This window comes from Schistocerca gregaria, chromosome 8 (genome assembly GCF_023897955.1).
Source record: "Schistocerca gregaria isolate iqSchGreg1 chromosome 8, iqSchGreg1.2, whole genome shotgun sequence".
NCBI classification, from domain to species: Eukaryota; Metazoa; Arthropoda; class Insecta; order Orthoptera; family Acrididae; genus Schistocerca; species Schistocerca gregaria.
Genome location: NC_064927.1, coordinates 158,296,184 through 158,312,721, shown reverse-complemented (window position 1 = coordinate 158,312,721; position 16,538 = coordinate 158,296,184). Strand labels below are relative to the sequence as shown.

Sequence of the window (16,538 nt, the reverse complement as noted above, 5' to 3'; positions counted from 1 at the left end):
TGCACCACATGAGACACTGTCATAAAGATATATTATTTAGATCAAAGTAACAGTTAGTCTAGCACAGATTACATGTAAATACACGAATTATAGCTTTTTTCAAGCCTAGTGTTGAAGGTTTCACTTTTCTTTGCATATTCTTTCTTAATACAAAAAGATCATAAATATGAGTTGCAGCTGTAATTTTGTTTGCCTTTTAGAATAATAAATGTGAAGAATCTCATTTAATTGTCTTTTCTTTCCAGAAATTTCAGTAATGTTTATCTCTCCATTTAGTTTACATTTTAGAGGGAAGTGTGAATTTTAAGTTGTTTGATTCAGAAACTTGCATGAGTAGTTTGTTTAAATACAATTACATATAGGCCAACAGTTTCTTGTTCAACAATAAATTAATGGGCTTATTTTTACCTTTTTTCCACTGGAGCAACTGCAGTGGCTTCGTAATTGGTGAAGTAAGTGAGGTTCTTCAGTGATTTTTTAGGATATATAATAGAGATAGCAAGATAGCAGAACAGGAGGTGAAATCGCAGTCCTTCAGGCTGAATTAGACAATGCTAGGTAAGACATGGGAGGGATAAGGGTAAGGAGAGTTTGGGACTGGCAAAAAGTAACAGAAGAAACCCACTTAGAACTTCATCTGATAACTATGTGATGGATATTAAATATTAATTAAATATTAAACCTGTTGGTTTAGTTAAAAACTGATGAACATCAGGTAGACATAACTACAGACAGGGCACAGAAAACTTGCAGCAATAAATTGAAAAGTAAAAACATAGGAAAGTCAGTAAAATATTACTGTGAGGTAGCTTTCAAGCTTGACGTGTGGGTCAACTTTTGTAGGGTGAACCAGAATCAGAACACCAAGCCACCAATTTTTTAACAGAATGTGAGTCTGTGACAGGTGACATGACAAAGTATTTACAAATACTTTGTAATGACTTCACCAAGGTAGACACTCTGGTTATAGTGGGTAGGTTGGGCAATAGTACTGACATAGGTCCTGGTATAATACAGAGTACTGTCTGGTGAAGACTGCATCAGCATTGAAACATGCTGCCGCTTTGTTTGTTTTGAGATGCCATAACTGACATCATTTGACCTCTTTTTGTCAGAAGAGAGAATTTGGAGTTGGAATGGCTGCTTTTGTTATGCGCAGGGTCACTTATTGGTGGGTTCCTGTTGATTCAGACATTACATGAGATTTCACTAGGTGTGCCCTTAACAGAAAAAAGGTAAAATGGCTAGGCCAAAACCAGAAAATTTAAGGGCGGAGGCACAGTCGAGTGCAGTAAAATACCAGTAGTTGCAGATGTCAGAGCAGCGCCTTTTTTTAAAGATAAGGACGAAGAAATAAAGTTTGAAGCGAGTTTATGATTAAAATAAACATTCAGTTTGAAAAAGGAACTAAACAGAATTCTGGCATACTGAATTAGCACAAACAACTGTTAGTTGAAAATCAACAGAAATCTAATTTCCATGCAATTTTATCTGAACATGAAATGCCAGCAATCTTCATTCCAGCAAAAGAAGAACTAAAATTAATGAACTGTTTACCTGCATCAATGAATTAGTCAGATCCAGTCGATGTAGAGTAATCTGTGTCTGTGAACACCATGTGACCACTAGTATAGCAGTGTTAAGTGTTACAGGATTTAGGTCAGCATCTTACTTTTGTAGAGTGAAAATAGAGTAATGAGGAACTCCCCCATTCATCAGGAATTATCGTAAATTTAAGGAAATAGACATTTATAAACTTTGCCTACAGCAGTATATGGAAGTATGTACGACAGAAGTAGAATTTCATTTTAAATCCTGCAGCCTACCAAGTAAATACTAATCTGTGCATACGTCACCTTGGAGCTCTGTTGTCCCAATTAACACCAGAAACCAAAGAAATCGAGGTTATTGATGATTTTAATCCAGATTTTCTTAAAAGCCCTTGCTCTTTGCTTGTTAGAATGTTTTACAATCAGTAACACAACCAGTCAACTTTATTCCTACCGTAAACTTTCCAACTATGGTAGCTAAATGCTGAAAAACAGCCATTGATATTTTTCTAGAAATGTCTAATGAACCAAATTATATTGCAAAACCAATAGTCAATGGCCTCTCAGACAATGACATTAAGCTTTGGCAGGGGAAGGTCATCCCACTGTGCACACTCATCACACTTTCAGTTAATGAATTAAAATAACAAAGGAGACATAATAATTTTCAATCATAGATAGAAATATATGTGTAGAATTTAACTAGAATAAGTTTGGTAGAAACAGCATCATGATTTGAGCCATAGATCACAAGATATTTCTGTTGTAATTAAGTACTGAAATTAGAATTTTTTGGATCAGATGAACGCAGGAAGCTACCATTCTTCCATTGGCAGGGTGGCAGCAAACCAAGTTGTCATGGTTGGCTGGAGAGCTTGGTTGTAGAAAATTTTGGAGGACCTGTGCAAGGATAAAAAAGGGGCCAAGCTAAAAGTAAGGTGCAGTTCTGAAGGCAGACACCCTTGGAAACTAGCAGGAGGATTACCAAGAAAAGAAACAAAGTCCATCCGAAACACACAATCCATAACAATATGAATGAAATGATAATTATTTCAAAGAGTGTTCCTAAATAATGTCCACTGCAGGAACTGGAGGAGGACATTACAATTTTTTCAGAAAAATAATTGATGAAGTCACTTGTCTGATGTTACAGCAGACTCAAAAGTTATAAGACCAACAGACATTGTGTAGGAGACTATGCATAGGGGCTTGACTGAGGTCAGACCTATGCCACATGGTAGTCCACCTCTGGTACCTCATAAGCCTTATATTTTTTCATTTCCTGTTGAATCAGTCGAATTTGATGTGATGGAATAGCGTCATCAACTGAACTTAGCTTGTTTCACCTGCTACCTGAATTCTAATAAGTGCTGTTGACAGATTTGCGTAAATGTTGTACATTCTGTACACCAACTTTATTGGAGACCTTGATGATACACTTGATTTTACCAGGCTAGTTTTTTCTTTCTTTGAGGGTGTACTGACACCTTTCCAGGTGTTATCATAGACATTCAATGTTCAATTAGACTCACAGATGGGAGCACAGTATATCTGCAGTTGCATGATAGGTAAGGACAGGAAAGTTTAACAGGCACCTACTGTGCAATAGAACTTCCAGGATGCAGTACCAGAAAGTAGGTCTGTGTCAAAATTAAGTCCTGCATCCATGTTAGATGACCAGTTATCATCACATGCAGGTTGAATGATATATCATTACAGAGCTGAGTTTTAGGCTGGTTCTTCCTCTTGGTGTAAATAGGGGTACTTATTTTTAACATCAAATCGATAAACCATACACATCAAATAACCAAGTAATCCATGTTACAATAAGCAGACAATTTTGTTAAATGTTATTATTGAACAGAATATAAAAACCTACCAAATCATTATTCAAGAGGATAGTTGGTAAGTCAAATATTTATTATTTTAGAGCATTCATCAAAGACATGATCTTGAATGAAGTGTAATGTATACTCAGTATTAATATTGTCCTTAACTTATTTGATATCTGTTTATCCTCAAAACTAACCCACAGCAGACCAAAGTCTATACAGAAGCCATGGGTTAAAGGTTTCTTGTAAAACTAAAAGGAAACTGTCAGTCAGTCAGAAACAGGTTGTGTTGATGCTACTGCTCATTACAAGACATTCTGCAAAATATTAGAGACTGTAATTTGGAAATCAAAGCAAATGCACTACAAGAAAAGGATAATCACATCAGACAACAAAATAAAGACAATATGGTATATAGTGAAGGAGAAGACCAGTAGAATCAGACATGAAAAGGAGCACATAGCATTGATAGCAGGAGTATACAGTGATGCAAAACTTTAACAAGCATTTCATAACTGTTACCAGGAAGATTGGGTTGTCACGTACAGTTGGTGCTGCAATGGAATATCCGTGACCAGTCATTACAAATAACATCAGTTATGGGACAACGAACCTCCAAAATCTTTAAGATAAAAAAAAATCTAGTGTTTGTGATAAAGTATCAAGAAAGGTGATTACAAGGGCGCTTCTGAGCTTATTAACATTTTAAGTTGTCTGCCTAACTAGTCATGTACCAGTGAAAAATTTCCTGAATGGTTGAAATATGCTACATTACATTTTTATTAAAAGAAATAAATACCATCAAATTTCTGCCAAATTTCATTTTGACATTTCTCTCAAAATTTTTACAAAAGGTAATATACAATCAGCTTCTTAATCATCTGATAACAAACCATGTATAAGTAATACAATGTAGAAGTCACAGTATGAATACTGAGAAAGCTATCTACACATGTGAAAACGTACACAATTCATTAGACAATAGATTAAGGCTACTGCTGTATTTGCATCCGATTGTAAGTCATAATATCCTTTTAAATAAATTAAAATACAGTATTACAACAAGAAGTAATGCAAAAAGTTCAAATCTCATAGTTTGACAGGAAACAAAGGATGTCAATAGGGAAAGACATGTATGAAGCCACCAGGCACCTCTAACTTGTAACTAATTACATGTAGTGTCCTGCAAGACTAGGTTACCACACTTTTTATACATCAATGGCCTTTCACCTATAACATTACCAGATGCCAAGCTGTTGTTCCCCCCTCCCCCCCCCCTTTTTTTTCAGGTGACACTGACATTACAGTAAATAGCAAGGTAGGTGATGAATTTTTTGTGGTTTTAAATAGTTCCTAGTCAATTTTTTGTAACTAAATGTAAAAAAAATAAAATAAAAATCATCTGCTTTCCATAGCTTGTAAGAAGTTTCCCACCACTACATCTCTAAAATATGACTAACACATAAAAGTTGACAGTGTTGAATTCTTGGGATTACAGCTTGATAATAAACTGAAGTGGGAGGAGAACACCAGAGAACTGCTAAAGCATCTAACCAAACCTCTACTTCCAATGTGAAGGTTATCAGAAGTAGGTGGTATAAAAACAAAAAGCTATCATACTTTGCTCACTTTTCATTCTGTATTGTCATATGAGATTATTTTTTGGAATAATGTATCAAACCAAGTTACAGATTTCCATGAACAAAACTGTGTAATAACAATTATTTGTGGTGTGGACTCACGAACATCATTCCGAGGCCTGTTCAAGAACTTAGTAAACTAACTCTTACAATTATTACTTAACAAGTTGAATGCCACATGCACGGTGTAGTCGTTTCATGGACAGGCCATAGTGTTAGATATTACGCTCTGCTGTGGCCACCAGCCTGCACACAACAAAAGGAGTAAGGCTCTGCTGTGGACTTGTGGCAATCAGGGAATTATTGGAATATATCATTAAAATATGTATCTCTTTTTTAAAGCAATAGCTCAGTTCATGAAATCCATATTAGAAGTAATAATAATTTCACAAAAGATCAAAGTCACATTTGCATGTTCTGTGGAAAGTTTGCTATTACTTTTCAAATGAAAACAAGTTTAGATTTTTTTGACTTATTATGCAACTATGAGGTCCGTTTCACTTCAGATCTGTGGTAAGCACATTAGCATATCTGTTCCTCTCAGTAAATATTTACTGTGTATTCTTGTTTTCTCACACTCATATATAGGGAAACATTCCACGTGGAAAAAATATATCTAAAAACAAAGTTGTGAATAAAATAGAAAAAAACATTCCACATGGGAAAAATATATTAAAAACAAAGATTTCAAGACTTACCAAGCGGGAAAGTGCCGGTAGATAGGCACAGTAAAAAAACACACAAACACACACACAAAATTTCGAGCTTTAATGACTTCTTTCCCCTTAAGGTAAGTCTTTCCGCTCCTGGGATTGGAATGACTCCTTACCCTCTCCCTGAAAACCCACATCCTTTCATCTTTCCCTCTCCTTCCCTCTTTCCTGACTAAGCAACCGCGGGTTACAAAAGCTCGAAATTTTGTGTGTGTGTTTTTTTTATTGTGCCTATCTACAAGTGCTTTCCCGCTTGGTAAGTCACGGAATCTTTGTTTTAACACAAACATACACACAAAATTCAAGCTTTCGCAACCAACGGTTGCTTCATCAGGAAAGAGGGAAGGAGAGGGAAAGACGAAAGGATGTGGGTTTTAAGGGAGAGGGTAAGGAGTCATTCCAATCCCAGGAGCGGAAAGACTTACCTTAGGGGGAAAAAAGGACAGTTATACACTCGCGCACACACACACATATCCATCCGCACACACAGTCACAAGCAGACATTTGTAAACGCAAAGAGTTTGGACAGAGATGTCAGTCGAGGCGGAAGTACAGAGGCAAAGATGTTGTTGAAAGACAGGTGAGGTATGAGCGGCAGCAACTTGAAATTAGCGGAGGTTGAGGCCTGGCAGATAACGAGAAGATAGGATATACTGAAGGGCAAGTTCCCATCTCCGGAGTTCTGACAGGTTGGTGTTAGTGGGGAGTATCCAGATAACCCAGACGGTGTAACACTGTGCCAAGATGTGCTGGCCGTGCACCAAAGCATGTTTAACCACAGGATGATCCTCATGAGAGAGAGAGAGAGAGAGAGAGAGAGAGAGAGAGAGAGAGAGAGAGAGAAGAAGAAGAAGAAGAAGAAGAAGAAGATAGTATGGCATTTATTGGCCAGGATATCCCCATCGGGGTTCTGCCGCCATGTTGCAAGTCTTTTTAGTTGATGACACTAAGGGACTTTTGTGTCAATGATGATGAAGGGCACACAACACCCAGTCCAGTGCTGGGAATCAAACCCGGGATCCCTTGCGTGGTAAGCGGTAACGTTACCGCTGTGCTAGAGGCGGACTTCATATCCCAAAGTTGCATATTATGAGAATGAGTCATGAAATCTCCTAGATTTCATGACTCAGATGTTGGCTGGTGTTAGTTTCTAAGTTAATTGTAATGAAATGTGCATATTGCTAATATGGCATGGATATAAGTAATGAACGCATTTAGAAACTCCAAAGATTTATTTGTAATTTAAAGTCAGCTGGATGACAATAACATAGCTTTAAGAACTTGCATTCAAAATCCATTTGATTTGTTTTAAAACCGAAAAAAATTAATGTATATCAAGTGGCACACGTAGTGCAAAGTTTACTGTCTCATGGAAGATACAGGAAAAAATCTAGAAGTGACTAGCAGAGGTGGAGGAGCTAGGGAAGTATACTCCAGAGAGGAAGTTGTTCTAGTTCCTCCAGCAGACAGACAAGGTAGCGAGTGGGATGATGCTAGCTGTGACAAAGGAGAAGAGACAGATTCCATGAAATTAGGGAAGTGAGTGCTATCCCAAGAAGCTGAAGGCAGGACAATTGAACACAAAGCTGCTGGACATACTGACCGACACAATATTTTGGACATTTGTGATTTAAGTATATAAAATATAAATGAAATAACAAATACTGTTTATGATCTAATGCTAAAAATTATACAGGATGTATCAAAAAGAATGGCACATACTTACACGGCTGAAAGTACATGATAATAGAAGCACAAATGTCCCAGTAAATATGGGTCCGCAAGCAAGCCGCTTGCAAGATAATCACAACTGTATGGTTCCACGCCGCCACTGATGGGATTGTTTGTAACATCATTCAGTTTCCCCTTTGCGTACTTGAGGCCGTCTTAAGTTTGCTGTTTACACAACAGAACACTGCCGAAAGACGGAGTTGGAATCACACCATACACGCAGAATGTACAGGACAGATACAGTACACAGTCTCAAAGGATATCACTCGCGACTGAGGAGTGCCACGTGTGCTGTGTTGTAGTTACAATGGAACTGTACAGTAACGAAGAGTATGCGGATACACATTTCATGTACGGTAGGGCTAATGGCAATGCTACACCCTTGTACCAAGAAACATATCCTGATTGAAGACATCCCAAAAGTTGTACATTTACAAGGGTCCATCAGCACCTGAGAGAACATGGGGGTTTTCACATGGCACAGCAGGAGGTAGGCCTGCTCGCATTGCACCTGAGGTTGAGGATAGGGTGTTTGAAGCAGTACAGCACTCTCCACAAACCTTAATGAGAGGAATTGCCACACAAGTGCCCGTACTAAGCTACATTAGTGTATGGAGAATTATAAATCGCAATTTACTGAACCCTACTGGACTAAAAAAAAATGGTTCAAATGGCTCTGAGCACAATGGGACTCAACTGCTGTAGCAGTCGCACGGTTCCAGACTGCGCGCCTAGAACCGCGAGACCACTGCGGCCGGCTACTGGCCTCCAATGAGTTCAATGTCTCAATGATACAGACTTTGTTCCTAGAGTGATGTTTTGTAAATGGCTGCAACACCAGCCTGTAGTCGCCCCTCGGTTCGCATGTAATATTTTATTTACAGATGAAGCAGGATTCACAGGCGATGGTGTGTGTTTATCATAATACACATTTGTGGTGCAAAATAAACTTACAGACTGTTCATGAGTCACGACACCAGCAACATTTCTCACTAAATGCGTGGTTGGGTGTACTAGCCGATCAACTCATTGGGCCACATATTCTTCCTGTACAACTTAATGGATGGATATACCTTAGCTTTCTGCGGCATCATCTTCTAGTATTGCTTGAGGACGTTCCCCTTCAGCAATGTCAGAGTATGTGGTACATGCATGATGAACCCTGGCACATTTTGCTGCGGTGTGAGATGGCGTCTAACGTGCAGATATGGCCAAAGATGGATAGGTCGAGGCAAACCTGTATCTTGGCCTCCAAGATCACCTGATCTAAATTCTTTGGATTTTTGAGTCTGGGGACACCTCAAAAGCAAAGCGTACAGCACACCAGTTAACACTGTTGCAGAACTGGAGCAGAGAGCTCTACATGCTTGTCAAGAATTCTGGAATGATCCAGAGGTTTTGGAAAGGATTTGAAATTTATTGCAGAGATGAGTGCAGTATTGCATCCAGGTGCAAGGGAAACACTTCAAGCACTTGCTTTAACATGTACCCCATATGTGAAATATGAACTCATTGCAATGTACAACCCAATAGTTAAGTCTAAATTTCAAATCAATGTGTATTGACTAGGATGATGATTACATCAGTGGCAGCTTGGAACCATACAGTCGTGATTATCTCTCAAGCGGCTCATTTGCAGACCCATGTTTACTGGGACATTTGGGCTTCTATTATCATGTACTTTCTGCCGTGTAAGTTTGTGCCATCCTTTCTGATACACCCTGTATGCAGTAAGCTAATTCAGAGATGTCTTTGAACTCAAATATGGTTAAACATCAACAGTTGTCCAAATATTGATGGAAAATAATGCTGCATCTAAAACAAAATTTCTGAAATATAGCCTTTGTCCAATTAAGTGTGGGGTTGTGTTTACCGTGAAACAGGACGGTTCCGTCCGACAGCATTCCTGGGCAGTTTGACTTTATGGCATGTCACAGTTTATACAAAGTGCCTTCATAGCACTGCACACTTATTGTGGTTTCATGCCCCAGTAACTCTACGAACAAAGGGCCCCTGCAGTCAAAGAAGTGGGTCCCTTTGATGGTACTTGAACTTGTGTAAACAGCTTTGGATTTATTTATTGGGGGAGACATGAGATGTTTCCACTTTTGGTTTTGCCATTTGCCCTCGAAATGATGGCACCATGTTTCGTCTCATGACAATACACGATAGAAATTCAGCAAGTGATTCAGACTTGATAACTTCTGTATCTCAGTTAGGTGATGTGGTACCCACTGTGTGTAAATTTTCCAGTAGTGCAAGTGATCTTTGATGATGGCATGCAGGCGAGCCATGGCTAATGCCAACCTGAACACAAATTTCATCTTCTTTGAGTGTCTCTCTCCTCAGATAAGGCCACCAACCCACCCCATCAAATCAGTGGTAATGGCTCGATAAGCCTGTTCTGGATGTAGATCCTCCTGTAATAATGTGCGCCCTTCCAACAATCTGCTCTGCCATTAGTGCACAAACGTAGGGACGGTCAATGCTCACCAAACACAGCGGTCACAAGATGACGAATGTCGGGTACTCCATCACCCTCAGCTACCGTGTAACGAGCCACCGCTCTCAGCTCTTTTTTTGCTTGCCTCCATGTCAACAGCCAGACCCACACACTATACCTATCTGCCAACAACCATGGCCATAGCCCAACAACTGTACACAACTGTGATGTGGCACTATACCATTCCCATACCACCGCAGTGACAGAATCGAAACCTAACAACTTCGGAGCCATGTGTGATGTGCACTGCGTATAATGGCACATAGCAGTATTCGATTTTGATTTGACTACCACTTGTATCTCTACTGCCATTACAAGGAACAGATTTGAAGCTATACATAGATTTCTCTCACATCTCATTTACACAGCAGTTGATTCATTTGACTAAGTATGTAAGGTAAGGTCATGAACTGATTATTTACATAAAATGTTCATTGAATATCCTGAAGCTATGGGTTCCATGCTCTCTTCAGATGAGGACATGGAACCATACCACTAGTGGTATTCAATAAACAAGTTTATTAGAAAGAAACTGACCAAATTTGGTTTCAAATTTTAGTGCCTTGCAAAGCCAATGGATAATTAGGAAAATTCTCATCTTTTACTGGAATATGGGATAAATCTGAAAGCGAAATGTTAAGCATTTCAGTCACTGAGAAACTCTGCATAAATTTTGTTCCACAAGGAAGCAAGCAGAATGTTTCTGGACCACAAATACAAGTCTTTGCCTCATCAGTTCCTATTTTACAGCACAATATATTTCTTGTTGGTACAATAAAGCAGGACCACAAAAAAATATGCTCCACTTAGAAACCTCATCAAAACTAATACAGGGTTTTCTTTACAGAGTACAGATTTTATATAAAAAATTACTCTTCCTAGCTAGAATAAGAGTCAGCTAACGATTGGTGCACACAGACAAGAAGATGTTTAAAGTCGAACCTATCCACAGTGATAGCACTGGAATGGAAAAATTTACGAAATGTTTCAGCATTCCGCAGCCAACTACAATTCATCACTCTAAACATGGTTTGGGAGTAGAAGAATCCTTTGACCCATGGTGAGGCCTCTACATAATTCACATCATATCAAAGAGGTGGTGCTGCTAGTAGTTCTCCAGATTATGGTAAAATGGAGCTTCAAACAAAATGATGATATTGTAGAGAACCTGTTCATCAGGCATTTCTTACTTATTTTTCATCTGAAGAATAGCAATGCCATTATTATAGCTCTGTGGACAGGAACACTTAATGCTCTAACGCCGAGATGACTAAGCAATGTATTCTGTGTCAAGGAGCATCTTGTAGTAAATTTGTTTAATTTCATTGCGCGAAGTGCACTTTAGGGTTACAACCTGACAAATGTTTGTATATTTCAAATTAGACTTACAATAATAAAATGCAGTTTTAAAAGAAAAAAGTAGTTTCTACATTGCATAAAATTTACATTTTATTTATTAAAATGTCTCTGTTGTACATGAAATAGTACTAAGTACACTATATACAGTTTCTTACATGTTCACTATTGTACACCACATGACGTATCAAACACAAGTGTAAAAGGCTAAATAAACTGCAGTTTTCAGAATAATAATCAATAAAATGTTCATGCACTAACAGAAGCTCCTAAGTAAAACATTACTCACAACCACGAAAAAAAGTGGGCACTGGAAGTTAAGGTAAACTGAACACAAAATACACTATTTTCTTAAAAAAAAATACTGTTACTCAACCTTTTTCTTTTGTTTTGATTGGCAATGTACTCTCACTTGTTTGTGAGTACTGCAAATGCATAACACCTTTTCATCATTCGTAGAAACAAAAGCACAATAATCAAAAAACACTTTACAAAAGCTACTGCAAAATATGAACGGTGACTAAGGATTTTTAAACTGTGTGCAGTATAAACTCATAAATCAAAAAATTAAACGTAAAAAGGAATCACATGAAGTTGATAGGAAAATGGGCTTCTAAAATATGCAAAGAAATTATCCACAATGTGAACTACAAGTTTGACTTCCATCTCTGCTGACAATGAAAATAAAAAGCAACTGTCATCAAAACGCTTAAAGACCAGTAATGCAGCAATTACTTTACATAAAATGTTTCACTGATATGCAATACTGTTCTTAAGTATACATTATTTGAAAGATCAAAAAGTATTTTGTATTTATAATGTTTACAATATTACCACTCAGGGTGCTTTGACAATAAAAATATAGCACCTGGGGGAATAACTCCACTTGCAGAGCACCTGCAAGTGAGGGGAAGTAGGCAATGCGCAGCATTTTACAAATGAAAGATATAAATGAAGTCATTAGTGTAAAGATGATTAACATAATTACAAACAGATTACAATAAACCTAATTTCTCAAGCAAGTATTTAATAGCATTGAGAGAATTGTCCAATTGGCTTATATTGGTTGCCCTTTTGTTCACAGATGAATGACTAGCCGGACACAGTCTTCTATTAGCGCTGTAATTAAGGTTAACTGAGCCACCACTAACAGGACCTTGTCTTCTACTAGCACTGTATGTCCTCTTGGCACATCCACCACTAACGGGCCATTTCCTTTCACTGGTATTGCTTGTCTTGCTGGTAGAACCACCACAGGCAGAAGATGGTCTGCGTGAATTAATTTTCTTTTGCTCTTGATAATAGAAATTAAAAAGTCTCTTTGTGTTTATGGACTGAGGATTTCCATGAATCACCTGCAAATGAAATTAAGCCATGACAACCATGTGGTCAGCAATACATTAAATACAGTGGTTAAGGAAACTATTTATGGATCTACCAACAAAACTGGTATCAAACCAAACACAATAATTAAACAATGAAAAATGCAGGATGGAATGTAATAATATTATGAAAAGGAAAGTCGCCAATCGCCATACAGCAGAGAAGCTGAGTCACAGATAGACACAACAAAAAGACTGTCACAACATAAGGTTTTGGCCAACAGGACCTTTGTCAAAAATAGATCACACACACACACACACACACACACACACACACACACACACACACACACACACACCTGCAGCCTCTGGCAGCTGTGTGACTTCAGCTGCCAGAGGCTGCAGAAAGAGAGAGAGATAAGAAAAACAAAGTTTTCACATATAATGTTGGTCTTTTATGCACTTATTACATTTTAACCTATTATATCCCATTGTATGATTTATCATACGCTTGCTCTTCTCAGGCATATTTGTTTTCAGAAGCTCTTTGTCAACAACTGAAATATTTCTTTTATGTTTTATTGTTAGTTTGAAATTCCATTGTTGAAACTGACAGTAGGAGTGGAGATCAGGATTGTTTATTTCCTGGTGGAAAACATTTGTTCTAGTGTTACTGACTCTGCTGCTTCTCGTCATGGACAGGCGGCAAGTAATTATAAAATTATGATGTGCAGGTTCATAATTCCGCTCATATTATTACAGATTAGTAATCTGAATACTTAAAAATGCAATACATACACACAAATTGGAAAATGTTACTTTACCTGCTTTGTTGTGGTACAGGCTTAGATTTTTATGTATGAAAGATCATACCGTGGGCAATAAGGGCTCATTTTCTCGCAGTTGGTCCGATTTATTTCAGACGTAATTTGGAAAAGGAGTAGGTCTTAGAAGAGGTTCTAAATATCTTATTCTTGACAGAAGATAATTAAACTTTGTCTGACATATCTGATACATGTCAAGAGCCTGGATGTGTGCTTGTTCCGCCAAATGATGGTGAGGACACTGATAAAGATGATGCAAGTTGATGCAGAAGGATACCCTGCAACTGTTCCTGGTTTGTAGGTGAAGGCTCTGGGACAAACTGCAGTGATAAGATCAGTAAATACTGACGGCCTAGTTGAAAAAGCTACATCTTTATCCACTCAAGAGGAAAATCCCTGCTGTTCCAAACCACAATCATGGTTCCGAGTTAGGAAAGCAAGACAATGGATAGAAGAAAGACTAGACTCTTAACAAAAATTTGAGGTATCTTGTGATCCTACACCTGATATATAACAACATTTTTGCACAGCAAACTCGACTCCAATAGATCTTTTTCGTAAGATTTTTGATGCTGATTTGGTTGAGATTCTGACGAGACAGTAAAATATGCTACTCAATAGCGACACAACATACAAATAAGTCATGATGGTATCTAAAAATACATCACTATTTTGCTGTTATCCGGGTATTGTAAGGTCATACTTAGATGTATATACTAGGAGATCGGACATTACACACAAACAATGTCCTTGTTTTGAATTCTAGCTCCAGAAATATGTTTGACAAAATTCACAGATTCTTCCATGTCAATGATAATGACAGCATTTAAAAAGAAGATAAAGTTTATAAGGTTCGGCCATTAATTTCCCATCTAAATAAGAAAATTCCAGACATCACAGAGCCTCTAGTGTCAAACTTCTATTTGGATGAGGCCATGGAGCATTATTACGGCCAACACTTTGTGAAACGTTTTATAGGAGGCAAGACAATCCGCTATGGTTTCAAATGGTGGTGGTTAGTTACATCTAATAGATATCTCATCAGATTTGTCATTTGTCCTTTATTATTACAATGTCTTACTTTATTCATGTAATGCAGTACAGTTATTTTGTTACTATATGGATTTGTCATGTATACTTGGTGTATAATCCTGCCTCGGGTATGGATGTGTATGATGTCTTTAGTTAGTTAGGTTTAAGTAGTTCTAAGTCTAGGGGACTGATGACCTTATATGGTAAGTCCCATAGTGCTTAGAGCCATTTGAACTTGGTATATAAATAAATAATGTAACTTTAAAACATAAATAAAATGAACATTACAATACCTGGAAATTGTTGTTATACTTTTCCTTCATTTATTCATGTAATATATGGTAATCACAAAAAATTCTATACATATAACTTGTGGTAAAATTGTGTAAGGAATTCCACCCCTTACTGCCCATCGTATGATACATCATACCTCAATACCTTTACCCTTTACTGCCCATCATATGATATATCATATGTTGAAAAAAATTATGAATTTAAGGCCATCATCATAAATTAACATTCATAATGTGATTATCAACACATACGGGTAGTGGATCTGAAATTTTATCAAAATCTAAAAAAAAAATTCTGGTTTATAATGGGTTAAAGATACATCACACAAATGACCCAGTAAATTTTTTAATAACGACATAAAAGTGTGATCTTCTGGGCTATAAATTCTTCTAAGTGGCTCGTCATCAAAGTGCTGAATTTTAAATGAGTCCCAGATTCCCAGTGAAGTAGGCATCAACCTGATATTAAGCTTTCAAATGTGGTTTCAGGATGTTACCGGTATCTCATGTCTAGTTTTTTGTTATGGCATAATGCCATAAGTGCTAGAAGATGAAAACGTACACTTGAAATGCACGGAACAGTTGAAACTAGCCAATAGTTTGAAATTAAACCCTTTGTTTCAAAGATATTGACTGCCTCAGTGGAAAAGATTAATAAAAGGAAATTTCTTCAGCAAAACGATAAAAATAACTTCATTGTTCTGCATCGCAATTAATGCTTGACTGTCAGAAAGTTGGAAATGAAATAAAATAAAATAAAATCTGAAACTAATAACATATTTCAGCCTAATTCACATGATAGCTACTGGCCAAAGAATTCAATTGTTTTCATTTGATGTGAGTGCAGTAGACAAAGGGGAAACAGCAAAATCACCAAATGTAAACACGGGTCACATGGAGACTACCTGCTTCCCTATTTTAACTCAGGCTGCTCTGCGCATCACACCCATATCTACGATATTTCTGAACCGGGGCAGTAGTAGATAGTGGCGTCCCTCTAGTCTTTGAGATAGGACGTAAAAAATTTTAAAAAATCGAATTTTCAAAAATATGTTCATTTTGTATCGCACATATTTCTGAAGACTCTGATACATAAAACATACGTACCCGAGGGATTGTAAGACACGTTATCTGATCTTAAGTGTGCCAAAGTGCAGCGCCACACCTCTACACACAGCATTCTTCTATTGCACGTCAAAGCATTTTGGCCTGTGGAATTGAAACGTGTCTATTTGGTACTGGATGCCATTTCAGGACAGTGGAAATTAAAATGTCCTTTAGTGCCTCTCCTGCCGTTAGTCGGCCGGTTTGACATCCTGCCTGCCCCCCCCCCCCCCCCTCCGTCTCTCTCTCTCTCTCTCTCTCTCTCTCTCTCTAAACTCTTCAGAAAATTTGCACTCTTTATTCCCTATTAGCTAACAACTTGCTACTTTGTGTAACATAAAATTAAGTATAGGATACATAAAACCACTAAAGAGAAGAGAAGCAAGACAGTACACATTTCTTCAATCCTTAGCTCCTAGAATTTTTGCTTTCTAATCTTGCTACAGTTTTACATGGCGTGCTTTCCTTTCTGCGAAAGGATCTGTTACCTCATCAAAGTTCGTCAAACGTTTTGCTACATGAATAAAATCGAAATGTCGTCGTCTAATACTGAAAAAGCTGTAATTACACATAGGCCCAAGACTGGTGTGGTTTCTCGACCTGATTACCTATATTTTGTCACTGTCTGCGAGATAAAA

At 37.6% G+C, this 16,538-nt stretch overlaps 1 protein-coding gene across 3 annotated transcripts in view; it reads right to left on the bottom strand.

Annotated features, from left to right (window-relative positions):
* Positions 1-11,392: 11,392 nt before the first annotated feature.
* LOC126284413 (protein abnormal spindle-like) overlaps positions 11,393-16,538 on the bottom strand; it is a 193,522-nt gene continuing 188,376 nt past the window's right edge. For all 3 annotated transcript variants that reach the window (XM_049983327.1, XM_049983328.1, XM_049983329.1), the window contains one exon: positions 11,393-12,680. In XM_049983327.1, the coding sequence (XP_049839284.1) occupies positions 12,321-12,680 (360 nt within the window). In that variant the 3' untranslated portion in view covers positions 11,393-12,320. The remainder of the gene's footprint in view (positions 12,681-16,538) is intronic.